At 35.7% G+C, this 27,321-nt stretch overlaps 3 protein-coding genes and 1 long non-coding RNA gene across 7 annotated transcripts; 3 read left to right on the forward strand and 1 right to left on the reverse strand.

Annotated features, from left to right (window-relative positions):
- Positions 1-46: 46 nt before the first annotated feature.
- On the forward strand, positions 47-2,185 carry LOC124435367 (alpha-1,6-mannosyl-glycoprotein 2-beta-N-acetylglucosaminyltransferase-like). The gene has a single exon (XM_046985306.1). It carries the CDS (start codon positions 253-255, stop codon positions 1,711-1,713), a length of 1,461 nt encoding a protein of 486 aa, XP_046841262.1. The 5' UTR covers positions 47-252; the 3' UTR covers positions 1,714-2,185.
- A 110-nt stretch (positions 2,186-2,295) lies between these two features.
- On the forward strand, positions 2,296-7,702 carry LOC124435366 (A-kinase anchor protein 10, mitochondrial-like). Its single transcript, XM_046985305.1, has 12 exons — positions 2,296-2,479; positions 2,878-2,988; positions 3,073-3,131; positions 3,198-3,837; positions 4,278-4,461; positions 4,987-5,110; positions 5,448-5,590; positions 6,008-6,152; positions 6,243-6,457; positions 6,969-7,039; positions 7,121-7,173; positions 7,246-7,702. Exons 1-12 carry the CDS (start codon positions 2,422-2,424, stop codon positions 7,315-7,317), a joined length of 1,875 nt encoding a protein of 624 aa, XP_046841261.1. The 5' UTR covers positions 2,296-2,421; the 3' UTR covers positions 7,318-7,702.
- Positions 7,584-26,167, reverse strand: LOC124435368 (SWM histone demethylase complex subunit phf1-like). Of its 4 annotated transcripts, none has more exons than XM_046985309.1 (6): positions 26,041-26,167; positions 21,107-21,202; positions 17,016-17,197; positions 8,991-9,121; positions 8,257-8,922; positions 7,584-8,095 (listed from the first exon to the last, which is right to left on the reverse strand). In XM_046985309.1, the coding sequence occupies exons 4-6, from the start codon at positions 9,051-9,053 to the stop codon at positions 8,042-8,044; spliced, it is 783 nt and encodes a 260-aa protein (XP_046841265.1). In that variant the 5' UTR covers positions 9,054-9,121; positions 17,016-17,197; positions 21,107-21,202; positions 26,041-26,167; the 3' UTR covers positions 7,584-8,041. The 4 variants fall into 4 exon arrangements, with proteins under 4 accessions (XP_046841265.1, XP_046841264.1, XP_046841266.1 ...); XM_046985308.1 differs by lacking the exon at positions 26,041-26,167 and adding an exon at positions 21,327-22,962 and having other exon boundaries at positions 8,991-12,625; XM_046985310.1 differs by lacking the exon at positions 21,107-21,202 and having other exon boundaries at positions 26,041-26,160.
- LOC124435372 lies at positions 13,367-26,268 on the forward strand. Its single transcript, XR_006945012.1, has 2 exons — positions 13,367-14,919; positions 26,075-26,268. It is a non-coding gene; the product is annotated as an uncharacterized LOC124435372 (long non-coding RNA).
- The last annotated feature ends 1,053 nt before the right edge of the window (positions 26,269-27,321 follow it).

Consider the following 27,321-nt stretch of genomic DNA (forward strand, 5'->3'; position numbering starts at 1 on the left):
TATTTACTTCAAAGAAGATTTTTTCGGCTTTTATAAATACGTTTATATTGTTCACATTAATTGCTCATTTTGTCCAACGATGGTGTCAAAGATTTGTTTGTGATTTCGAGAAATGCGTAAAAGAGTTAAGGAACAATTCCTGAGAGGATTTTCTGAACCTCAATCATAGATTTATGCATGTGACAGGTTGAATTGTGCATTCAAACTACAAAAAATCTTCAGTGATTGAATGTTTTTCTCAATTTTAAACTAATGTATCGAGCGATGATCTGCAAGCGCAGCAAACTCAGCTTAGCTAGAAGCATTATATTTATCTTCTGCTTTATTGTCGTGATGTATCTATGGAAAAGGAAACCAAATGAAGAAGCAATTAAGAGCAAGAAATGGACATCCTTGGTTTTAAAAGATAGTAACATTATACTGGATATATTTACAGAAGAAACGAACAAGAATCAAGTTGTGGAAAAGAATGTAAATGAGCTGAAGGATATTGATGGACAATTAGATCATCAACAAAAAATTAGAAATGTTGAAAAGCTCCCTGAAAGAAGACCGAATCTTGTTGAGTTAGACAATCAATATGTCACTAGAAAAGCCATGGTGAATAATGAAAATAAGCTGAAGGAAGTTGTTAGACGATTAAATCTCCAGCAAAAAATTAGAAATATGGAAAAGTTCCCTCAAAGAAGCCAGAATAGCATTGTTATTGCTGTTCAGGTACATAAGCGTGCCAATTATTTATCAAAACTTCTGCAATCCTTGCGTGAAGCTAATGGAATATCAGATGCATTACTTATTATAAGTCATGATTACTACTCAAATGAAATCAATAATATTGTTCACAATGTCGATTTTTGCCAAGTCCTGCAAATATTTTTTCCATATTCTGAACAACTGAATCCAGACAAGTTTCCAGGGTCAGACCCAAACGATTGTCCTAGAGACTTGTCAAAAACGGAAGCAAGAGCAATGGGATGTAACAATGCAGAATATCCAGATTCCTACGGTCATTATAGAGAGGTGAAATTCACCATGACAAAACATCATTGGTGGTGGAAAATTAACAGAATATTTAAGGACTTATGGGTAACAAGGAACCATAGGGGATTAGTGTTGCTACTTGAAGAGGACCATTATGTTGCTCCAGATTTCTATAAAGTACTTCAGAAAGCATATCATGTGAAGCAGACTGATCCATTATGCCGTGAACATGCATGTGATATTGTAACACTAGGAGATTATAGGCCTATCAGAAATTTTCATGTTGAAAATTCTAGAATAGTTCGTATTCAACCTTGGGTTTCTACAAAGCACAATATGGGCATGGCATTGGATAAAAAAACGTGGGAGAAAATAATTGAATGTGGTGACATGTTTTGTAAATATGATGATTACAACTGGGACTGGAGTTTGATGAGAATGAGTCTAAGATGCTTTTCAAAACCGTTGAAAGTTCTTCTCTTCCGCTCTCCAAGAGTCTTTCATCTTGGGACCTGTGGACTTCATCATAGAAACAGTAATTGTGACATCAATATGGTTCTAGATAGGACAAAAGAGATCATTGAACAAAGCAATGAGGTGTTGAACCCATCATTTTTAAAAGTGGAACTAGCCCGACCTTGGATTCAGGGATATATTGGTCAACCAAATGGAGGATGGGGTGATAAGAGAGATCATGATTTATGTCTCAATTTTACCATTTCAACTAATTAGCAATTTTATATATGTCATGATTCAGTGGCGGATCTATGGTAGCTCAAAATAAATTATAGCTGCTTAATTTTAAAGTCAAAGTACTTTCAAAAAAACACTATTGGTTTTGAATTTCTAAAGAATATAATTTTACTAATGAACTTGTATCTTAGGTGCTTGGAAATGTAAATATATTCCAAAGTGCGCTGCAGTAACTAATTTTGAGGTACTCTAGATCTGCCACTGTCGTGATTTTATTGATTGTAGCTTCAACCAAACATTTAATTTCATCAAAGATGTGTCTCTGACATATTAATCACAAGTTTTGTAGGTACTTATTTCTACCTTCAGCCTGGATAGAAGAAATTTTCTGTCACCTTATCAATCAACAAATTGTATGACTAAACTGGTATGCATGCACATTTACGCATTGCGTATCTATTTTACAGTATTTCCTGAAAAAGTTAATTAAAATTAAAATCTATTGAAAAAACATGGTGACGTTTACCATTTGTACATTCTTGACATTTGATTTGACAGTGAGTGTGACGCACTGGTCTCCAGCTATGTGGGGTCAGCGGCTGTGACATAAGTTGGCGGCAGTGGACGGCAGGCGCACGCCGAAGATTATGTCTCTTTGGTCGGAAGAAGGGTCAAAATGCGTTTAATTCATTTAAAATGTCTTCAAATTCTCTGTATATTTAAATCATAAAACTTAGAAAGAATTTCATGCGGCTCTATAGCCTGGAGCCCGTGCAAATGCCCTTTTTTTCGAAGAGAAAATCAGGTATACAATGCTGTTGTTGTGTGACATTTTATGCTGGCTTTAGACATTTTGCGCATGTTAATTGGGACGACAATTTACTTCCATGTTATGGGCATGTCATATCAATTACTACCGCCGTGCAGAATAGATAATTATCTTTGATAACAAATCTGTTTTGTATCGTGAAATAGAGTTGTTGCCATCTTGTTTCTATGCTTTTCCTGTTTGTTTTAACTGAACCATTAAATTGTCAAAATTGCATTCCAAATCTCTTTGAGCATTGTCATCATTTATCTTGCACTAGGTTGTGTGGTTTGAATATGGCTTTAGAGGGCTCTTACTAAGTTTCAAGTATTTTTGTACATTGCTTTTTTAGTGTGGTTTTGGTTTCCTTATAAAATTACTGCTTGTCATTTTAGGAAAGCGAAAGTCAAATGTTAGTTTTAATGGAAGCAAATTTGCAAATGTCAATTCTCTTCATCAAAAGCAACTACCTTCCTCAGAAACGAATGATATATTACCAAATGCAGGTAAATAACAAAAGTTGATCACTGAACAATTCATCATGACATTTAAACTGTGGTGACTCAGTCCTCAAAGGAATCTTTCTTTAGATGCAGAGAAAAAAAATCTACTCAAATTGGCCAAACGTTCAAGCAACTCGAGCACAAAGGTGAACTGTCACAACATAAGTTAGTTATGTCCAATTTCTTACCACAAAAAATTTATCTATTTATAGTGTGTTGCAAATTTCCCACGTCGCTCTCGCCTCTCTAAGACACTGCCTGAAGTGGTGGTTGATGATACTATACTACCACTGTTTCTGGAATTTCTTCAAAAACAAGGCGCTCAAAAGTTTCTTAATTTCTGGTTAGCTGCTGAGACATTTCGATTGAGTGGTCAAAAAGAAAAAACTGTTGAGAAGTCAGCATTTCAAAGCTCAAGGTTTTCAGAATATGTTTCAAACAGCAAAGCTTCAGTGTCACAAAGTAATCATCCTAACATGGGAATTGTTCATTGTTCATCTAAGGATTTGTCAAGGAGCAATGAGATGGATGTGAATAAAAGATTACAAGATAGTCTTTTGCCTATTGGAACAGACTCTGATAATAAAACTGATAATGTTGGTTCAAGTGAAGAATTTTGCTCCAAGCAAGAAAATGGGAAAATTTTGAATAGTTCCCATAATATACCAGATGCCTCGTGTGTAATAAATAATGTTGTGGATATCAGGACTTCATCTGATAAGTTTAAAACTGTCTGTGATCAAAACTTGAGAGAAAATGACAGTTTTGAATTATCAACTAAAGACTTACAAACATCCCAAGAAAGTACTGACAAGCAAGAAAGGTCCACATTTAGTGATGGGTTGTCAAAAGGTTTGTTGTACTTATATCAATATAGTATTCATAAGTTTCAATCAAGTTTCTGAATACTGTAATTAGATTTTTATGATTTACAGTCGCATGACTTATGACACCCTTTTTGATGTACAAAAATTATAATTTTCTAGATATTGGCAGAAATAATACATTAATAGCCAGTTTTACATTTTCAAAAGTTCAAAAAACATTTCGAGGCATTTTGCTGGGTCTCTAAAATTTTCAAAATTTGTTCTGTGATAATTTTAAAGAGGTTCAATTGTGGACGTTCTTGCAAGATGTTTCAATTAGATGTTCTATAATTTCTAAGATGTTCCAATTACAAAGTTATTTAGTGTTTCAATGGTTATATAACCAGTTCTATGGTCTTGCAAAAGTTACATTAATTTACTGTTCAATTTCAGTCCCCAAAATTATTCTTTTTGTTTTTAAATTAGTTATGATAGAGGATGCTCTCAATATTTATCATCATTTCATCGCGTTGGATGCTTCTCATTCTTTGAATGTTGATGAAACGATGAGAAGAGAAATTGAAAGAAGAATTTGTACAGAGGATGGTAGTGTCGACGCAGATTGCTTTCATGTTGCTCAAAATTTTGCTTTTGATATCTTACGTTCAAAGTAAGTTTCCTGAGTAAAACTGTGTTCAAACACTACTTATATGAAGTATAATGCTCGCTCACACAAGATAACTATGACCAATGTAGTCATCTGTCATCTCTTATGACGTCACTGATATAAACTCTTTATCATCAGTCGTTACTTCTGACGTCGTGATATTAGTAAACAATTTCTCGCATTAAGCGATGTGACTTTTTCCAGTGTAATCATCAACCGTCTCGTATGACGTCAGTGATTTCATTTTTTGACTCTGAAGATGACTACCGCTAAGGTTGTCGAAACATCAGTCAACATCAACAACAACAGTCCTTCTCAGGACTCTACTAACCTCGACGAACTACATCTTCAAACATGTAACGATACTCCCGGGTTAAACCATTTACTTTCTAGTGATTTCTTCCTTAAGAATTTCACTCTTGATAACTGTTTATAGCGTATTTACTATTCTGGAATGAAGTCACTTGCGATTTGCATGTGAGATGTTTGTTTGCATCAGTTATTGATTTTATGTGTTGTAATTTCTAGATATTTTGACGATTTCTTACGAAGTTCATTCTACCACAAGCACATTATGGATATTCTGACAAGCGGTCGAGTGTTTTTAGCAGATATCATGTACAATGATGAAGCCATGTTCTATTTTATGGAGGTAGATTTATTCAATAACATGGAACAGCTTGGCGCGGGGCGTTACTGAAGTTTTCTCCATTTAATTCATTCAACAGCATGAACGGGGGGGGGGAGGATTATACTGAAAGTTTTATTTCTTAATTAATTCATACTACTGCATGAACGGGTGTAGAGAATTACACCGAAAGTTTTATTTTTCATTTATTCCATGCAACATTGTGAACCGTTTTTACCTGCAAGCTTTATTTCTTGATTTAAGTCGTAAAAAAGCATGGACAAGGTCGGACGTTGTACCGGACGTTCTACCGTTGACACGAGGGGGAAAGTTAAATTGCAATATTTTGGTTTTTATCTAGTTCATGGAACAGGAGGGGAAGAGTTATCTTTTGGCATTTTGGATAGCTGCTGATGCTTTCCGTGAAGAATTACAATCAAAATTGAACAAGAAACTTTACAACTCGAGAGAAGCTTTGGAAGATGCCATGGTCTTGTACGATAAGTAAGTAATCCACATGGATTCAATAGAACGTTGTGGAGGATGTTAGTTTGGGTAGCAATGGATATATGGTGATCACGGGATGAGGAAGGGTTAATAAGTTTCTTAGTGACCGTTGTGGAAGGTGTTAGCATTGGTAGCGATGGATATATTGTGGTCACAGGTTGAGGAATGTTGAATAAGTTTATTAGTGAACGTTGTGGAAGATAGATGTTAGTGTGGGTAGCAATGGATGTATGGAGATAACAGGATGAGAAAGGGTTAATAAGTTTACTAGTGAGCTACATTTTGTAAAGTTCTACTGGAGCACGTTTGAAGAAACAACTCTTTTCATTGTCATAAAATGTAACTTCATAAGTTGGTTGCTGTAGCCATTCCTTGACTAAATTTTATTTACAAGTTTACATTTTGATTTCTTAGATATTTTTCAATGCAAGCATCCAATTCTCTGGGTGTTGGCGATGAAACGAGAATCCGTATTGAAAACAAAATCTGTCGCGATGGTGGTCCTCTACCGGAGTGTTTTGAAGAACCAATGGAAAATGTATTGACACTTCTCGAGGAGGTCAGGCAACAATTTTTATTACAGAAATAAAGAAGAAAGTAAAGATGTAAAGAAATAATGCATTAAATGATCTCACTCATATATTTTCAGGTTTATTTTCCTATCTTCTTGGATAGTAGCATCTACATGAGGTATTTGAATGAGCTGTTAAGTTCCGTCACAGATGTGGAATCAGATAGGACAAGCATTTGTGCTGATGAATGTAGTAGTACAACAAGTGACACTATGAGAATGATGGAGTCTTTAGGGAATGAAATGGATCCACTTGAAGATCCCAATGAAATATGGCAGAGGCCACATGTTGGGTAAGTGGGAACTAGCAAAGTTACGGAAGAGTGTGACTGATGAATGTAGGATTGTGACTGATGAATGGAGGATTGTGACTGATGGATGGATGATTGTGACTGATGAATGGAGGAGTGTGACTGATGAATGGAGGATTGTGACTAATGGATGGAGGAGTGTAACTGATGAATGGAGGAGTGTGACTGATGAATGGAGGAGTGTGACTGATGGATGGAGGAGTGTGACTGATGAATGGAGGAGTGTGACTGATGAATGGAGGAGTGTGACTGATGGATGGAGGAGTGTGACTGACGGATGGAGGAGTGTAACTGATGAATGGAGGAGTGAGGAATAAAATTAATTTGTTAGATTTGTGTGGACAAACGTGGGACGTGGTTTATCTTCGGTATTGTCTATGGTATCATGAGGTGTGTGGCATCAATTGTGTATGACGAATGTGAGGTGTGAATTATATTTCTTAACACTTATGTTATTGTGATATAGCTGAACACTTCACGTTTTTTTTTAAAGTCTTTCAATTGGTCGAGTAAATGAATTTGGTATTTATGAACCTGGAATCGAGCCTCAGCCTGGAAAAGAAGGTAAGAAGACTGTAAAGGATGACCACTTTATTTATCGATAAATTTCTTTTTCCTGAACCATTTTTTTACTTACTTTTGAAGTCTTGAAGTTCGGTCAGAAAATGAAAAAACTGGTTTCTGGGAACACGGACAAGGTAAACGTCAATATGTCTTCGGATGGCATCAAATTTTACGTGAATCGACAATTTTGTACTTTTTTGCTCCAGGTAAAAGAAGAGATGGCGTGGAAGGTGGCTAAGATGGTTATCAGCGATGTGAAAAAACAACAAAAAAAATGAGGTGACACACTAAGAGCAACTGTAAGTTATACTTTTATTTTTTCTTATCTATCACCTTACCACTTTGACATTAACATGATGACATCACTCGACTACATTAGTTTAATCGTAAATTCTGTGAGAATATGCAGTAAAACCTTTATAGTCGACTTGATGAACTGGAATTTCCAGTTTGTTCGGCGAAAAATTTCATCATTGAGACGATGATGTAAAATAATGTTCGAAATAATTGCCAATTAGAATGAATTAAGAAATCAACGAACAAATTACTGAAACTTATAAATAATCAATTTTTAATGTTTGTTTAGAAACATTGAAATTATAAAGTAGTTATTGTAAATCGATAATTTACAACATCATTAATATGTTTCTGTTAATTTCGAAAGTGTTATTTTGCATGTTTCATATGCGTGCGCTTATCGTATATTTCTTATTTTTAAAAGCGTTCTCTGAGAATGATTTAAACTATGTTTTGTGACTAAATGCTTTTAAGACTTATAAATACGTCTCTGCTAAAAAATAATCGATTTGAATTATGTACAATCGTTCGTGCAGAAGTATTGGATTGCGATGTGAATAAGTTAAAACAAATGCTTAAAGTCAAACTTTACATTAAATAATAATTTGATATCTTTCTGATAAATCTGAAGATCATTTCCCAATTGTCTGGATTTAAATACTACGAAATTTTATTTACACATCAATAATTTAATGATTGCAATCGTTATCTTCGTCTTGAATCGGTGCATTCTCCTCTATGTTCACCCCACGCTGTGTGCTACACAAAATTTGATAAAAAATTTTTCATTAACTATGTGAGGCTCAATTGAAAGAAAGATATGCTACGGCAACTACGCATTGCATTAAAAGAACAATTGATCACTCGAGGATTACTATGAACACGAAAGGATAAAGAAAACCACGATCAAGTTTACTTACCTGACATTTAGCGCTGCAATACCAAGCCTTCTGACATCCTGAGCATAGGAACGAGGCTTCCTTTTTGCACACATCACACATGAAATGTTTTTTTGTTTTCTTTTTGGTTGGTTCCCCAGACTCCAAATCATTATTTTGTTGATGAACAGCAATTTGACGTTTCTCTTCTTCACGTTCATTGTACCCATGTCGTTTTCTTAGAACTTCGGGGATTTCAGTTTGATTACCAATATTGTAGCCCAGTCTTCCCGAACTTTGCCATCTGTTCATATACGTTCCCAATGAGTCACGTTGCCATGAATACTTGAGGGGCTCCGAACGATGAAATGATGTCGCATCTTTTAAATGATAGTTATTCATATGATACGTACTTCCTTTGTTCATTTCATATTCCCTTTGAACTTTAGGGAAGTAACTATTTTCATTTCCTGAAAGTTTACGTTTTCTATTGTCTTGTTTCAAGTCATGACGCATTTCTTCATTCGTCATCGAATGTCGTTTTTCACTCTCAATTTTTCTCTCGTGCGTGTTTGCTGCCATCATCATTCTGCGTCGCTCGTTCTCCAAATACGTCATATTTCTCCTTTGTCCCTCAATGGCAAGATTAATCTTTTCCTTGTGATCACTTTCAACTTCAGGAGTACAAGCTTTACGAAATTTTTCATCCTGAAACAAAATACAATTATACATGTCATTCCTATAATTTTGTCATTTTCTTTTTATCATTTTGTTACCTGAGCATCTTTGATCCCATGGCGATCTATGGGATACCCCGGTGTCCGCGAATATCCTGTCATTCTTTGCCACACTCCAATGTCGCTGTTGTGACCAATTGCTTGAGAAAAACCGTATGGGCGATTGGGTTCTATGTTAGAAGTAAAATAGTAAGGTAAAGCGCCAGTTTTTGAGATATGGGCTCTAGTTACCACTCCCCCTGGCGAATAGCATTCTGATTGTTTTCCCTTTCCCTCCGGTAAGGGATAGCTTAGCTTTCAGATTGTTTACATTGGTCGAGATCCTTCGTTTTCTCCCTCAAATTCTTCGTCACCTCTTCGACTTTAACTCCTCCATACCTCCTGTATGCAGCCATGTCTTCGTTAATCAAGCGATCAGGACCTTCCAGTTTCTCCTTGAAGTTTTTGTCTAACATACTGAATCTCTCATTGAAATCACGATTAATTGAGTCGTGATCAAGCGTAGCACGTTGTACATTGGGCCGAGGAGGCCCTGCGCTGTCAAGTTGAATGTATCCTGTCCGTGGTTTGTTCTTATGGTTGAAAGTTGGGGATTTTCTTCCTGGTGACGTAACGCGTGACACGTGATCGATACATAGCAATTGTGAATCACTACTATGATATTTTTTGCTTATGTGAGGAGAGTGTTCAAGATGTTTAAAGCGAGAATTTTCCTGTATTGTCTCGTATTCTTTAGGTTTCTCAGCCATGTCTTCCGACAACTTCATTGCACGATGTCGATTTGCTTCGGGCAATAAGCCTGAATTTGCCGACCTGTTCATGGAACATGCACCATGTACATGTGAATGCGGTAGCCTAGCATATGCACGCGTTGCTTCCATTTGATATCTGTAAGATTCTACTGGAAAACTGCGTTCTTCTATAAAGCCTGTTGGCAAATGTCTAGGCTGATGTATCGACATTTTATGAGGTAAAGGTAGGTGATGGCGGTTGTAGACATTCGGTAATCGCCCTCTTTGCATCACTACTGGATCTGAAAGTAATTCCATATGTTCAGATAGTTTATCCCAATCTTTGTAACGTCGTCGTTGATAAAAGGGATGATTGGGATACATTGGTACATCTGCGTGTGTAATTGGATAGGTGGGAAAACGTGTATATGGTTTCTCTGGAGTTTTTCCGTGGAATGGACAATCAGCATCCGTTTTTGAATGAGATATTTCAACCCGACTGGGTAATCCGTCTACAAAGATACCATGTCCTCGATGATTTTTATCCACTGAGTTGTGAGTCAATAGATGTGGGGTGAATGTTTTTGGATGAAAGCCTGCAGGATATGCTTCATCCACAAATGATTTTCTAGATGATAGCTCATCATGATAACGTAACGGTTTCATGTGTAATGCATGAGGTTTACATTGGTCATCGATTACGTATTTATCTGCTCTTATAATAGGACTGACAGGATTGACAGATTTGCCTGTTTGTATCTTCGACACTATTGACTTTTCGTCTGGTATATTTTCGTTTTTTCTGATCTCATCACGATTATTTGATCTCGTTTTTTCAAATCTTGTCTTGCGTAGTTTTCATATTCACTAGTGGTTACATATTGTCCACAGTTATCCTTTAAATATTCAGTAGTTGTTACATGTTCCCCATAGGTATCCTTTATATACCTCATCGTACCAATAGAAGTTCGTTCTGCCATCGTTTTGATTGTCGTAGATCTGTCTTTGCTTTCGTTCTCTGAGTGAATCATTACGCGTTTCGATATTATGTTGTTCGTTGTGGGTAGCGACGTGGTTGTCGATGGTGATAATCTTGCTCCACATTCTACCGATGGTTGTACTCGACCTGTTACTGATGGATGTACACCATCTGTCATTGATAATGGTGAATTATTTGTCATTGTTGGTGATACTCTGTCTGTCTTTGACGATGGTACTTTATCTGGGGACAATGATGGTATTCTATCTGTCATTGATGGTGGTATTTTATCAGGTGTTGACGACGGTACTCTACTTTCTACAATGGGTAAACAATTTACTTGATTTAGAGAAGGCAATTGATCATGTAATGGCGAAGCTTCTTTGTTTTGTACATATGAGGAGATTGCAATACGTGACTCGTCACTTGATGTTTCCCTTGTGATCTTTGATTGTTCCTCAACACTAAATGTTGTTTGGAAGGATTTTGATGAAACTGTATTTTCACTTGTTAACGTTGTACAATTTGAATGCTTTTCATCGTTTGATATTTTATTTGTGACAATCACGTCAATAGGAATGTTGTCGCTTGGTTCATCGTATATACCTCGAGATTTGTTTGTCAAAGTTGAGTCGTCCAAGGAGCTGCTTATCTGTCTATTTTCGTATTTCTTTGACAATAATTTTCCGTGCATCTCTTCGTCATTCTTATCAACTTTACGATCATCACGTACATTGTCACCTTCGTCCAATACTTCATCTTGGAATGATTGTTCGTATACAGGACTACTACTTCCCTCGTGGGAATTCTTTTCTTCCGGGACTTGATCACGTGATCGAGGCTGCATCCATCTTTCAAGCAACCAGTTATGTCGGGGAAGATCGCTTCGTACTCTATCCTCGGTGCTATCACTCCAGTATTCCATGTCGTTTAACTTTGTGGGGGGTAATTTTTCATCATTCAAGGAATTTTCTTTCTTTGTAGCGTCCACACATACATCGCCGTCAATTTTGTTCTGAGTGTAGCCATCAGTCTCTTCGTGTTTCTCTCTTGCTTTACTTAATCGTGAACCACGCTTGTTTTTCACGACTTCCTTACCATCAGCAAATTTGCGTTCTTTCGCTACATTTACATCATTGTTGCCATCTAACATTTCGTCTTTATCATCACTGTTTTTGGCTCGTGGTAAGAATCGTCTTCGGTGCGATTTCTACTGCAATTTTCGTGTAGTCTCTCCTCGAGTCTCACTAGATCAATCTTGTTACCTGCATAATCGTTCGCCTTGTTCTTTCTGGCATTTGAATGGTCACATTGTATATCAGGCATTTTGTAGATTTTCCCATTCATTATTTCCGCTGACCGCGTGTCGTTGCACTCGCATGGATCTAATTTTTGTTTCGCTGACGTATGGGTATTTTTCTCCGACGACTTGTCTAACTTTTCCATTTTGCCATAATTTTGTCTTCCATTGTAGTGCTCGTGTTTAGGGGGGATGTTGCGACGTAAGATATCATCTGAATGGTCATGTGACAGTAATTTGTGTTCGTTCTGTAATTTCTTTCCTCGTGCCGTGTCCTCTCTCAGTTTTTTTCTTTGTTTTGCAACTCCTGCGTCAGACGGTGCTTCTCACGTGATCGTTTTACCCTGTCGACACCATCGACGTCATAACCTGTTGCGTCATTTGATATGCATCCACTGTTATCCCATACATCCTTTAAGGTCTTGTGTTTCTCGTTGACTGAAGGAATGCGCTTTTTTCTGAAGTTTGAATACTCGTGCTTAGTCTCTTCGTCCGAATATTTCTCATTTTTTCCCAGTCTATCACGCTTGTTCATCACTTGATGGGTTTCTTTAGGCACGTGACTGCCATGTGACACATCAATCATAAGCTGGTGGGTATCGCGATGAAAGTTTGCCATCAGTTTTGATGATTTACTGAAGTTGTAAGTTGCAAGATCACGATCCTATTAATAAGAACAAAATGTTAAATATAGGTTGGTGGCAATTACATTTGTCTTGTATGATGAAGCAAGGTCAATACAAAATCATTTCTAGTAATTCACGAAGCAAGGTCAGTACAAAGTCATTGCTAGTAATTCACGAAGCAAGGTCAGTACGAAGTCATTTCTAGTAATTCACGAAGCAGGGTCAGTACAAAGTCATTTCTAGTAATTCACGAAGCAAGGTCAGTACAAAGTCATTGCTAGTAATTCACGAAGCAGGGTCAGTACAAAGTCATTTCTAGTAATTGACGAAGCAAGGTCAGTGCAAAGTCATTTCTAGTAATTCACGAAGCAGGGTCAGTACAAAGTCATTGCTAGTAATTCACGAAGCAGGATCAGTACAAAGTCATTGCTAGTAATTCACGAAGCAGGGTCAGTACAAAGTCATTTCTAGTAATTCACGAAGCAGGGTCAGTACAAAGTCATTTCACTGGATAAGGGAGAATTCCGTACCCTTTTTGGGGGGAAAATAAAAATTCGTCACGGAATGAATGGCAGAAATGAAAAATGTTATTGATATGTTGTACCTCTCGGCACTAATTTATTCAAATGTTTCAAGCATAAGCTAGGAGATTTCGAAAACAGAAGTTTTGTCTTCTGAAAAACATTCTTTTCTGCAGGTTTTATTAGAATCTTTTCACGAAACGATATTCAAGTCATTATGCACTTTTATTGCTTCAACGTTTGTGTGCACTGGTTTAGAAGAGAGTTAGCGATGATTCACAAGAACCTTGTAGTTCAACATCATTGTCGGGTTCCGGGGACCTTGCCCGTGTCTGGGGAATTCTTGGCTCCACCCCTGTTTGAAAGACTTCGATTTACGTAAAACGTCTTTGACTATAGAAGTCCATAGTAACCAATGATGTTATTATGAACAGTCTTTGTTCCTTACGTCGATAGGTTGAGTCTTTTGAAACTCAATTATTATACTTATGCTACGTATGTGTTGCAACATTTTACTAACTTACTTTATACAGACTATTTCTTTGTGTGAATAACACTAATACCTGTCCCAAGTCTGGATATAGCATTAATAACTCATATCGTGTTGGGAGAAAACATTTATTATTAGTTTTATCCCACAATACAATCGATGTCCTAGAATTGATGCAAGTTTAAAGGATGTGATACTTAAATCATCGTGATATTGACGTCTATTGAAATTAAAACGAAATCACATGTCAGTAAATTATTTTTTATGGTCTAAAATATACATTACATTTGCAATTTACAATTTTAGTCTTTTATTAACAATAAGATCTTATGGTTGATGAATACCAGACACCCTTATAGACTCTCCAATATTTTAATTACAAAAAAAGAAATTCGAGATAATTCGATTCATGTGAAGTTTAGAAAATGACACGTATTATATGAGGACAATAGTGACACAAACAAACGAACATCGCTCCTATATCATTCAAATATGAGATTCCGAAAAAAGAATTCTTATTTCAAGAATTTTTTATGCCAATTAGAATGTAAATATGATAATAGATTGTGTGATCAAGATAGTGCAACTCACGCAATCTCTGCACGTTTCCTTACGCACACGTTAAATAGGAAAAAAATCACATTAATCATGATGATATTAGCTGGAGAAAAGTGCCGAAATTATATGACGTTGAACTCTATGTTCCCTACGTACGTATTCGTTGATTATAACCACTTGTAGCTAAGTCAGACCGTCTCACGATTTCCCCTTCATATAGTTCTTGCTCTAGTTTTATCGTCTCGCGAATAACTATAAGAATTTTCTATACTCATAGCAGTAGAACTGTTGGTGCGTGCTAATATTAGCAATATATATAACAACGACTTATTATTATATCACTTGGATTTTACCTCATATGACTGACTTCAGAATTCGCGATGAATTTTAATGTTCACAACGAGCAATCATCTCTTCGGGCCTGTTATTTAAGTCTTTTTCTTTCCTGTTTGGAGATTGCTCGAAAGACATTGTTTACCGATGAAAAACCATACATGCGTTGTTTAGAAAGATTGCAGCAGTATCCACAGAACTTCCGTTCCTCTTTGTGTAAGCAATATACTCAGTGTATGTCTTACCCGTGACGTCAATGGTTTAAGATGTTCGTCGACTGTAAAATATCTTGTCATTCATAATTTTCTTCATACCGATTGATGAAACGGGAGAAATTGCTTTGTGTGAGTCGTTGTATTTAAAAGGTTTCTTTGTCGTACTTTGTTGCTATGTGTTATGTATAGTTACGTTCAAACTGTTTATTTTAGAGGTGGGTTGAACACAACACGTGAATTGATATGTACTTTGTATTCTCTATATAATCACCTGTTGACCTTATTAAGTTTGTCTTAGACGTAAATATTTGACTTAAAAAATTCACATGGAAATGATACTTGGAGAATTAGCGCTGGTCATTTTGTGGGGATTTTCGCCCGAGGGATTTTAGCTACTTGTGTGCTTCGCGAAGTAATTTGAAAAAGTGTTCTCTTTGCGTTCTTTGACAAAGATGACGGTGCAATTGCTCTGGTATCGACTGCAGTAGTTTCACCAAAAGTTTCAAAGTTGTTCTTTTTTTAAACAGACCCTCTTTGTCGGCTCCGGCTTGTTATATAATATAATTTGGTTTCACGAATAATTATATAAATTTGTCGCTTTTTTCTTTATATTTGTATAAAGCCTAGTGGTCGTTTTTGTTCTTACTAACTCCTCCGCATATTTCCGAGACTAATTTCAAATGAAAATCCTCGTTCCAAGTAGTTTAAGAGAAATGTTTGCAATTCTTTGGAAAATATTTAGCTGTTTCTCATGTCTTCATCACACGAAACACAAGAGAGTTGTTTTTTTATGGCCTAGTGGCTATAATCCAAGTAATACGATATAATTCGTCGTTTCATATCGATTATATATGAGAATATGAAATTCTATTTGCACTAGTATTATATATTCTAGCATTTAAAAGAATTTGTTTCACGAAATAGTTTAGTTTATGAACGTTTAATTATAGAGGTTTCTAATTTGTTGCCATGTACGCGTGTGTGTTATAAATAAAAAACAAAGTTGTTTATTTATAGCAAGACTCATTTTGAAAAAATTAACAATTCGTATTCAGGGAAGGTAACTTTCCCATCGTTGTAAAGTGTAAAGTTGTAGCTAGCTTCTTTAGCTTAAGTCAATTCTTCAAACTAATAATCTCACAAGTGTCAAGTTATACAATAAATATTCCACATACATATTTCGTATGTGTTGTATCGCAGTAACTCGCGAATGGTTCTACATGGTATTGCTTGTAAATATATTTTCAATAAGGAATTACTTTAATCCAATATCTATTTTTGGATATAGAACGAGCACACCTAATCTAAAATCATTTTCACATTATAAGAGTGGATAAATAAAATGAAAGACTTTCTTTCCGCTTAGCATCCATTTTGTTCCAACTAATAAATAGAGAATTTTAAGAGAGCTTTTTAAACTTGCGACTTTTTTCCCGCGACGCTTGTCAGAGTTGTGAAGAAGTCGGAAATTAACACTTGACATTTCCGATGTTTTTTATTATTCATTTTACTTCTTCTGAACTCAATATTTTGATTTACTAAGTTGTTTTTTTTCCGTAAGTGCTACTGTAAAAACTAGTTTGATTTTACAAATAGCGTGCTGAACACTTAAAGTGAGATTTATTGCACAAAGCTCGTTGAGGTAACGATTTCTTGATCAGTGTCACCGTGCACAAATATCTTCATCACTTCATGATAAGAATTTGGTCAGGTTATTATACTCAGAAAGTACTCTCTTCGTTGAGAATATTTTGCAAAACCTTACTTAACAAAACGTCATTCATCGTCCTCGTCAAAACTTCACTTTTTCAAGGCAATAGTGCATAAGTGTCAATCATACAAATTGATCGGAAACATGGTTTGTGCAATCCGTCGCGCTTACAATATAATGTACGACCGCTCTCTTGTCCGACATTGCTTCCTCATAGCTTTTTATAAATGTAATAGTAAGACTTGACACGTTAAGATTTGCTTCTATTGAAAGAAATACATACAACAGCACGCGATGGAGAACGTATGCTATTACATGAGAAAAGTAAATTACAAAATATTTAATCATTAAGACATTTATAATCGCGGGAATTGTCATTACCAATCCCACGCGTAATGTTATTTTGTATTTAAATGGTGTATCGCTGGATGCGAGTGTACGGTCCACCATTAGTAGAAAATTTATTCGACGATTATATCAACCCAAGGTTTAAATGTTATGACGTTATTTCAGGGAGGGTTAGGGTTACGTACATAATTTAAACACCGGGTAAAGACTCAAGTACGTGATACTTTTGACCAAGGTTGTTATATGTCTTACCTTTGCTCCAGCACTACGCTTTCTTACGGACATCTTACGTATATCTTTCTGCATTTTTGTTTCAAATGGATTCAGTAAATATGGACATTCGTTATCGTTACTGCAGTAAACACACATCCAAGGAGCGTCAGGCTCTAACGCTGTATCCTTGATTGCAGGCTCGTGGCACTTCTGATGGTAACCTACGTAGGAAGAAAAATGAATAAGGGTACTTATGTGTGTGATTATGGTCCATCAATGTTTAAATTAGGATTGGGTTGAACATCGTGTGCTTTAAATACGAAATGGTCGTGTTCACAAACGAATTGATTGTTTTTTGAATTTTTAGTTGGTGGTGTCAAAGGACAGTAATATGGCTTTGCAAATATCTTTTCCAACCAGTTCACACCTTCTCTATTTTCTCTCTATTGTCATTGATTTCCTTACTCCTGGTACGTCAATCACTCTAAGGTCATATTTCTATTTCCACCGCTCTTCCTTTCCTTACCTCTGCAAAATCCAACTCTTTAAGATTATAATTCTCTTTCCACCACTCTTCCTTCACTTATCTTTCTACTTTCTTTCCCAACCTATCTGCATCTTTCTTAACTAACTTCCACCGAAATTGAAAATCACTTGTGTAACATTTATAGCATCGTCGTGCCCAGTGTGTTTACACTGAAAAGTGTCTGTGTTATATTTTCATAGTAAAATTTGAAAATGAAAGGATCATTGAAGTTTTTAGCCTTGAAAGTTTTTAGCCTTGAAAGCTTTTGGTGTTTTCCCTATGTTTGAGGTGTTTGAAAAAGTAACGTAACTGTCTAGTTCCAATATAGTTGATTGAGGTGAATAGGTGCGGCTTTATATGTAGCTATGCGCATTAAATGTTGCCTTAAAATATCAGTCGAGATATAAGATTCTTGGAAAATGTCCAGTGAACGTTGCTTTATATTAGTCACGATGTGGAAGTTTACACTGATCGACGTATGATTCTTGGAAAACTTCCTGTGAACGTTGCTTTGAAATATTACTCAAGACGTAATAAAATCGAGGTAGAATTCTTGGAAAATGTCCAGCGAATAAATACTTTAGATCGTATTTTTCATGACCATCAAGAGACGTTGCCTTGAGGTGTTAATATTGAATAGGAACTGCACAAGCTTTTCATCAAGTAGACCACACGCAACTCTTTGCAATATTCTCTTTGTTTGTTTTTTGTGAAAGTCAGTCACAGAGAGGCAATGTGTTCACGCTAGCTCATGTATAAGTCCTGCCTGTTTTATCGATACATACTGCTGCGCTTAAGATATGCTCTCTCTACAGGAGAAATGCGTACATCAAAAAGCTTTTATCCACCTGCTCTTCATTGTGGTCGGCATCTTGTAGTTCCTCAAAAAATCCATCGTTTGTGTTTTACCACCTCTACATTCTGATTTTAAATGTTCTTGTTATTCATTTCTAAGTTACATTGTCCAAGTTCTCTTCTCTTCATGAAATATTTTAGTGTAAGGCGTTATATAGTTTCGCGTCCGTAGCGATCGATAAGGTGATGCAGAGTTTATGCCAACGTGTGTTTGCATGAGTTGGACAGGTGAAGGATGTCGTGGCTTTATCAATATTAATGATATACTACAAGCAGCAAGTAAAACTCTCATCGTAACAAATAATTGCGTTCTCAAAATAAAAGTGCTTTTGACGTTTAATTGTGACAGCGACTGATCGTTCCAACTTTTGTTATCTGCAAAAAATTCATCACAAGTCGTTCGATGATTAAAATTCCATACTTGCTTGACTGCTCAATTTTGGTGACTGCTCGAATTGCAACTCGTCGGAACTAACATGAATAATATATATATATTCAGTTCTTGGTCTGCCTTCCTTAGTTCCGACATCTTTTATAAAAAAAAGGATGGTAGCTACACAAACTTTACAAACCTCTTGTATTATTGATGAGCGAGTTGTGTTTAATATTTCAGACAAGTATCATTATTAACGCAATAGTTGACTATTGTGTTTTTCTCTTGCTTGAGATTGAGTTGTGCATTTCTCTACCTTGATGTTCAGTAATTTGTGTGTTTTTCTCTAACATAAAGCTGTAAAATTATTGTAAAACAGCACAACTATGCCAATAATTTCAAGAGGTATGATTATAAAACTCTTGCTTTTGCTGTAAACAAAGAAACGCTGACTGCACTGTTGCTGTGTAATTTTCAGCAGGTTGCTTAGTTTTCAGCTGTCAAGTTGTCAAAATTACCAGTGTCATACAAGCACAAGTGGAAAAAACACGTCACACGGTGCTCACATATATCATTTTAACACGCCGCACTGCCAAGTACGCAATACTTCCATTCATATCGCAAATTATTTTGCGCTATTTTTCCTGTATCACTGAATCAGTGATCGTGTTATTAGTCAACGATAATATTTTAAAGGAAAGTGTTTTATGTTAGCAGCTGCGTGATAGTAGCCGCTTGCATTATTTGCAGGCAGATGTTCGTTGATAAATAACTCGATAATGGGTACGGCAATTTTTCTCGTTTTCAGTTTTTTTTTCCTTAAATGAGGTGTTCAAAGTCGGATGATACGTTGAAATGAGACAAGATGTCTGAGAATTTATGACATGAACGTCTAGGAAAATTTTCACATGCAACGTGTCTCTTTTGCGTTACTTCTTTCTTTGCTTTACAGGATGTGTGAAAAAAAAACAAACACTCGAGCAATTGAACATGGGCGTTTTTGGAGTCTTCGAGATGAAGTGTGGAACTGTTCTTTGTGCGGCCTTTAGTAACGTTTATTTGACCATTTTTTGCGATCATAACTTAACTTTTTAATCTTGCAAAGAAGCTATTCAGCTAGCTACGTAGTTAAGATTCGTGGAATATTTCTTTTGAAGCAACGTTAACTTTTCCCTATATGCTAACTTTTCCTACGTAGCTAGTTATATTTTTTTTAAGAAATGTCTGTGCATGAATAGACTAAAGCTATTACTTCTTTACCTCATTTTGCAAAAATTATACTGTTTTTTTTTCTGCTGCAGTCCGTCCATAAAAGATAACTATTTTTAGGGCATAATCCGTGCAAATTGATCGAAATTCTATTTCTTCACCATAGGCGCTGTTTGTTAATCACGGAAATGAGCGATTCATGCGGTTAATCGTTATTGGAACTTAGAAAAGTCTATTTCGTAAGCATGATTGCCGTTTTTTTATCACGGAAATGAGCGATTCGTCTCGTCTATCGTTTTTAGAATTTAATCAAATATTATTATATTTAGCATTGTTTCGGCACTGTTTTGGCTTTTCTATGAGCCAATAACAACTCTCAAAGTCTAAAATCCTTCGGAAGTCGCCTTTCATGGCTTTAATGTACTTCGTTTTCCTGTTCTAAAAATTTCATAATTGTTGCAAATATTTTCCTCGTAATGCCATTCGATTCAATCTATTAATTAATAATCCGTCCACATAATGTAGCTATTTGAAGCTATTCTCATTGTATTTGTGGTATTACTTCACCAGTCAAATCTATGTTAATCGTACCATGCAAGATTCCTCCTTAGTAAATGCTGAATAATCTTTAACTAATTAAGCATCTTATCTCTCGGTATAAGGACGTGACTATAGCTATCTATATGTTATTATGTCCAGTTGACGTACACAACATGTATTCCATCTGTCCGTATGTTGGTATAGTGCCAGCTGTTTACATACATAACTGCTTGAATAAATATTGCAACTATACATTTGCTCTTATCTCACGGCTTGTTCATGTCGAGACTTAAGACGTGTGTGTAATGACGTGTGGAGCGATATAATGCAGAGAGACGTGTTTATGGAAATACTTTTAGCGGGCCGCTTTCTATGCTACATGAACTGAACCACGATTTGCAGGGAAATTGTCGATCAAAAAACTGAAATAACTTTAAATGTTCCACGAAGTAGCTAGACGTTCGTGTCGACTACCGCGTGAACACTTAAATTTTTCAGTCGTATACAGATCAACAATTTTCCCTGCCTCATTTCAAACTGGCCTTCCTAAACCATTTTAAGTTTTGTTGAGTGGTAGAGAATGTCTAAGAAAGAGAGAAGGATATAGTATCATAAATAGCATCATACCCAATCCACATTTGTCGCAAAGCACTATTTCATTTGGACTGCAACTGGAACCATCCTTACACATGATGCAAACTATTTCTGCTGTTGTTTCTGTAACTAAATGGTGGAAAAAGAGAAGCTTTTTACAAAAGTCGTGGACTACAGATATTTCTATAAGTAAAGATGATTTTATTCCTATATTTTCGTGGTCAATAGAGTTAGGGAGTTTGGAAATACGAACCACTGTGGATCTTAGTAAAAGCGCAATACTCGATAGAATCGTCATCAAAAAGCAACGTGCAAACGTGTTTCGCGTGGTTGATGTGTAGAATTTTTGCATAGTACAATTTATCTCTCCATTCAGCCAGAACGACTTCGCCATTTTGAAATGCAAAAGTGATATTCTCCATTGTAACAGTGTCTCCGAGCGCTATATTGATGGTAATGATGATCAATTCATATGACAGACATCAAAATTTTCTTCATGTATTTCACACAAACGAATTCTTTAATCGCTGTTTTATCATCTTGTAAATATGATGAAGCACGCCTTCATTATCTCTGTTTAGTTGAAACAATTTTCTATTGAAAATGCAACAATCAATAACAGTCTAAGATTTCCTCTGGTGAATTGTAAAATATCTTTTCTTATCACATTCTTCTCTGCTCTACAGGAATCCAGTGAGTCTTCCAGTAATTATTCGGCCGGTGTTCTTGCGGCAACTTTACTAATTTTCTTCACTATTTGAGACGTTATTTGACAGCAACAATATAACCAGTCAGATATATATGCGCTGTGCTCTTTCACAATGCCATCTGCCAATTATAATCTAATTTTTTTTTATGGGAATGACTGAATCCTAAAGTTAAGAGTTTCCTTCGCAATTTTCCCTCCTTTCCTTCCACTGAACACGTTTACACAATTTCAAGAGTTCAGTTCTACCAGCTATTATCTGTTCTTGCAGCGGTGTGAACTATAGTATTATGTCAAGTACTTGTCGATATAGTATTGATTCCGGTGTCCATCGTCACAATTCTACGCTACTTGAACATCGTTCTCTTATATTCTTTCAGACTTCGGAAATATTTAGATCAAGTATTTTTTACAGATATATTTATTTCACTTTGATCGCAATCTTTATAATGAAACGCACGAAACCGTCTTTCCTTTACCGATTCCTCTATTCTCAGAGTGAAATTTTAATCACTCAGTATTTCCGAGACATTCAATATCCCACTGTTATCCTCATCTTTAAACACTGAATAAATTGGAATAATTTGTTTTATAACGCCAAAAATCTTTATTTTAAATACTTCCTTTGATTATTTGTGAAAGCATGCTTTCGACGATTTTCCTTCTTCAATATCCGCTTGCTTTCTATTTTCTTCTCATACGTTGACGATGAAGCTGAGATCCAACGGTTGTCTACAGAAACTTTTTCAAAAAATGACTCCAAATTTAGGAATACTTCAGGCTCGAACTCTGCCAGTGGGAGCAACGCTTTTCTTCCGCAAACGTCTTAAGATCAGTTGCTAGGAATATACTTCAAACGAAAATGTGAAATTGCTACAAGCAAACCGCACCTGTTCCGTCGACAGTTTTCAAAATTGACATCCAAATCGAAAAAGGAATATTTTCTCCATTTATTCTAGTTAATATGATTCGTATCTTGATTTATTAAAATTTATATTGAAGTTGCTGTTCAACATCAACACGTATACTGTCATACGTAGCTATATATACGTGTTTATATTTATATATAGTTTTCTCCCCCGCTAATTTGCTCTTGCAAGCTGATTATGCCGGTTTTTACTTAGAGACCTCTTCAACACATCCGAATACACGGGATAATTGCTTAAAACCACTAAAGGAACAAACGCTAGCAGGTTATATTTTTACCCGCTTGCATACGGCGACGATTATTCATTAAGATTCTCTATTCATGACAAGCGCCGCAATTATAGAGCTTTTTTATCAATATATATGTCAGGGCGCTTCTGTCGATTTTCTTTTGTTATGCTAAGTCCTTCGCACCTGTTGGGACCAGCTTTGACAAGTTATTGCTTGGAAATTCTCGGCATTTCAACTTTGTTGTATTCATTGAATACAAACTTGTATGGCATTGCTTGAGTGAATCGACTGACAAGCATGTGCGTCAAAATTGCCATCACAGCATGCATTAATTCTAGATGTATTATTAACGCAAAACTTTTTTTCGAAAATAAAAATATGACGAAGATACTTTCGTTTATCTCGTGTCGTGGTCACATCTTATCACATTATGATTTCATATGTTATGAAAGGGTAACAGCTGTTTTTGATTGAAAAAACTAACTTTTTTCACATCGAAGTTTATTGCCTTTATTGTTTTTGTTTTCTTCCTTTTCACATATCACCTTCCATAAGTGATTTATTTTGTAAATTGGTACTATAGCTAGCAATCTAGATAACCTATGTATTAAAGCTTTTAAACAATCTTTGCTTTTAACTTATGTTATAAGTTTTTGCAAGTTCCATTCTATTACATGTTTGTAGATGTAGATCGTCCAGGTTGGTATAGTCCTGAGAAGGACTGTTTTTGTTGTTGTTGACTGACGTTTCGAGAAACTTAACGGTAGTCATCTTTTGACTCGGAAGATGACTTAAGTGAATTGTTCTTGTTCCTTCTCTACCTTTTTTCTTTTGTGACACTAAATGATGTAGCTTTTGGAACGATTTTACCTGTTTTATGTTGATGTAATCCTAGTCTTTTAAATTCGATAATTCAACAATCTTATATATGCATTGATATTGCGTATGTAACGCTCATATTTAAAATTAGAAATTTCTTTCAAGCTAGTTGTATGTATAAAACAGTTCACACCGTGAGAAGTCTTTATACGTTTAGGATTATTCAGTCATCTGGTGTTTGTCAGTCATAATGTAAAATAATTCGCCTACGCCGTTGCTAAAATTATTATTAGTGTTTTTTTTTATTGCATAGAACTACCAGTGTTTCTTGATGTAATTAATGAAATGTCTTCACCTGTTCATGCACTATATCCCCTGCAGTGAGTCAATGCACCTGCATGGCCAACTGTTGATAAAAGTTTTTCGTTTCGTTGATGAGATTGGGTATAAGTATTTCCATGTGTTAATGTGTAAATAACTATACTGCTGCTTACTACAGCTATATCTTCTAGTTTTGCTGACTTTTCTTATTTTGAACATTTTTATTTTTACCTGTTTTAAATGATTTTATTATTTAACTGCTTCGTGCCGTAATATCTTGTATTTCTCTTAATGTTCGTGTTTCACGAGGTTATTTCATTAATTATTTTAGCATTTTTGATATATTACATACACTTTCATCACTTTTTTGTTGTCATGATGAACGTGCACGAAAAAAAAAACATGTAGTTATACAGTTAGTGTTGAACTGAGCAAATTGTTTTTTGCAAAAGGCCCACGTTTTTAATAAAGCTTTTTCGAGCACGCAGGACGATACGCTCGTCTGAGAAACGGTACTTGAAATGCTTAACTCCATTGACATACGACGTCATTTCTTGTTTTGATTAAAGCCATGTTCGTGGGCTTGATTGTATTCAAATTCCACCCACAATTTTACGATCAGATAAGGAACGTAGATAAATGCAGGTTATCTTCAGCAAAAACCATTTAAATTGAAGCTTAATTCTAAGAAGGGTACATGCAGATAAAAACCGCTTTGGCAAAGAAATAGCTGTAAAGTTCTTTCGGGAGTTTTTCTTTTGCTCGCTTTGACTGGCTCTGAGTTTACAATATTGTACGCGTTGATTAAATTAAAGCTAATTATATAAGATATTAATATGATGGAAATATACATTTCATTTGCTTTTGTTTGATCTTTTTAATTTCAGCAGCTTGAAGTTTTCCAGAAAAAAACGGTAATTGTCTGACAATTGCAGATTAAGGCAGTTTTTTTTTCTAATTTAAATATTTTTTTCATAAAAGCTTTTCGTATAGACAAAATCTGCCTAGAATAATCTACACCTAAACAATCAATTTGCCGCCTTTTCTAATGTTTTCGCCATTTATTCCGTGCTGTGAATATCAAGATGTATGTTTTAGTTGAATAATAGCTCATGTTTTGTCTTTGGTAGAGTGTTTATTTTTGCTCTGTAATATCTGAGTACAAAACCGTTTCCATGTTCATGTCAACGGCAGTTTACGTAGGTTATGTTATTCATGTCATAACAAACATATAACACTGCTTAAATATGAAGTTCGTTTTCCAGCGTCCACAACCCATAGTTCATGAAAAATGCATCTGTTGATCTGATATAAGTTGTGTTTTGGGGAGTGATATCCTTGTGGTAGCTATGTCCTTGTGGAGATCATCATAGCTACCTGTAACAGCTGTGCCAAAAATTCATGAAACTTTTCTTTTCACATGTCTTCAAAGAAAATTATCTTCATTGTTTATGTTCTGGCGATTGTATAATGTCAAAAAGTATTATTTTTAAAGTTGATCGCTACCCTTAAAACGGATTTGTTAATGTTCTTCGCCTCAACTACTTGTAGTGTGGCTGAGATAATTTCTAGAGAAGCGAAGAAAACAGTCATACTTAGAAACTACTTTCATCAGATTATCCTTGCGGTGAACCATGTCAACATTTTGCGAACCATGTAAATATTGTGTGAACTATGTCAACATTGTGCGAACCATGTCACTGTGTGTATGTTTAACATCTCAGCTCAAACTCGTGACTTGACTGTGACTGCTCCCCAGCTAATTAAGCAAAAATGCGTGGTGCTCTAAATGAATTTAGAACTTTCCTTTAATGAACCAAACGTTAAGGAAACACGACAAAATGCCTTAACTGTTTTAATCGATTGGTGTATTGAATATAGCTAAAAAATCATGATAAGTTGCCAAACACGTGGCTATTTTCATTTTTGTTAAATTAAATTTTCTATACTTTTTCAAACTCACATTAAAGCTTTCTTTATTTCTCTTTTTGAAATAGTGATGGTGCTGTTCTTCCTTTCCCTGCAGTTACATCTCATTTGATGTCGTCTTTACAGTTTACAATCCTCTTCCTCTTGTTGCCTTCCTTAACTGAATGGCGCGTATTTGACTATTGCCTTACCATTATACTTCCTCGTGACTTAACGCATCTGGTTTATGTTCATTTAATAGAAAATATAAATATGCAATTCAGGTCTGTCTGTCGGTAGTTTTTTTATACTTAAATAAATCGTATACGAGAGTGCAAATAATTTATTCAAAGCGCATGCGTTTTGGACGGGAAGGCAATAGCCCATCCAAGTTGTCTGACAGATAAGGCCAGTCGGGCAAGTAAGTGGTTGTCATCAGTCATCTAAAGACATTTCTCAATGCTCCCCTCCGGGAAATTATAATCCAGCCATGCCATGACTGTCCATTGTACAAAATGTCCGTACAAATGTGGCTCTGTAGAGGATATTGAAATCACCAATCGATGATCCTCGTTTTGGTAGTTTGGATTACCATTCTTGAGTCCTGTGGTATCTTTAACAATTAGCTGTATGGTTGGTTCTCAATAATCGGTGATAATTAAACGAAAAACACCAAGATCGTTGAATTACAAATTAATGAAAAAACAGCGAAGCGAGAAAGTTCATTTCAATTGTTTGGGTTGTGACCAAAACACCAAGATCGTTGAATTACAAATTTAGAAAAAAACCAGCGAAGCGAGAAAGTTAATTTCAATTGTTTGGGTTGTGACCGAACTGTGCGTTGTAAGGAAACATCTTATTACATGTTTGTAAATGTAGATCGTCCAGGTTGGTATAGTCCTGAGAAGGACTGTTTTTGTTGTTGTTGACTGACGTTTCGACAACCTAAGCGGTAGTCATCTTCGGAGTCAAAAAATGACATTTTTTAACTCTGAAGATGACTACCGCTAAGGTTGTCGAAACGTCAGTCAACAACAACAAAAACAGTCCTTCTCAGGACTATACCAACCTGGACGATCTACATTTACAAACATGCAACGATACTCCCAGGTTCAAACCATTTACTGAAACATCTTGTATTGGTAAACAAGACTTGAGTTGTTAAAAAACTTGAAGAAAAAAATTTCAGTATAAGTTGGAAAAGTATTGGACTTATGCATCCCAAAGGTTCTTTAAGATTTGTTTTGGATCGAGAAGTCGTTAGCATAGCAACTATTTAACACATCAGAGATCAATTGATGAAGATCTTTTTTACAAAATTACTAATATGAGAGCG

The sequence above is a fragment of the Xenia sp. Carnegie-2017 genome, unplaced genomic scaffold, assembly GCF_021976095.1.
Source record: "Xenia sp. Carnegie-2017 unplaced genomic scaffold, XeniaSp_v1 HiC_scaffold_14, whole genome shotgun sequence".
Classification (NCBI taxonomy): Eukaryota; Metazoa; Cnidaria; class Anthozoa; order Malacalcyonacea; family Xeniidae; genus Xenia; species Xenia sp. Carnegie-2017.

Excerpts from the sequence above, each read along its gene's own strand:
- LOC124435367 (XM_046985306.1), top strand. The coding sequence starts at position 253 with ATGTATCGAGCGATGATCTGCAAGCGCAGCAAACTCAGCTTAGCTAGA.
- LOC124435366 (XM_046985305.1), top strand. The coding sequence starts at position 2,422 with ATGCGGCTCTATAGCCTGGAGCCCGTGCAAATGCCCTTTTTTTCGAAG. Across the intron at positions 5,111-5,447 it reads CCATGTTCTATTTTATGGAG|TTCATGGAACAGGAGGGGAA; the intron begins GTAGATTTATTC and ends GTTTTTATCTAG. Across the intron at positions 6,458-6,968 it reads TGGCAGAGGCCACATGTTGG|TCTTTCAATTGGTCGAGTAA; the intron begins GTAAGTGGGAAC and ends TTTTTTTTAAAG.
- LOC124435368 (XM_046985307.1), bottom strand. The coding sequence starts at position 11,814 with ATGTTAGATGGCAACAATGATGTAAATGTAGCGAAAGAACGCAAATTT.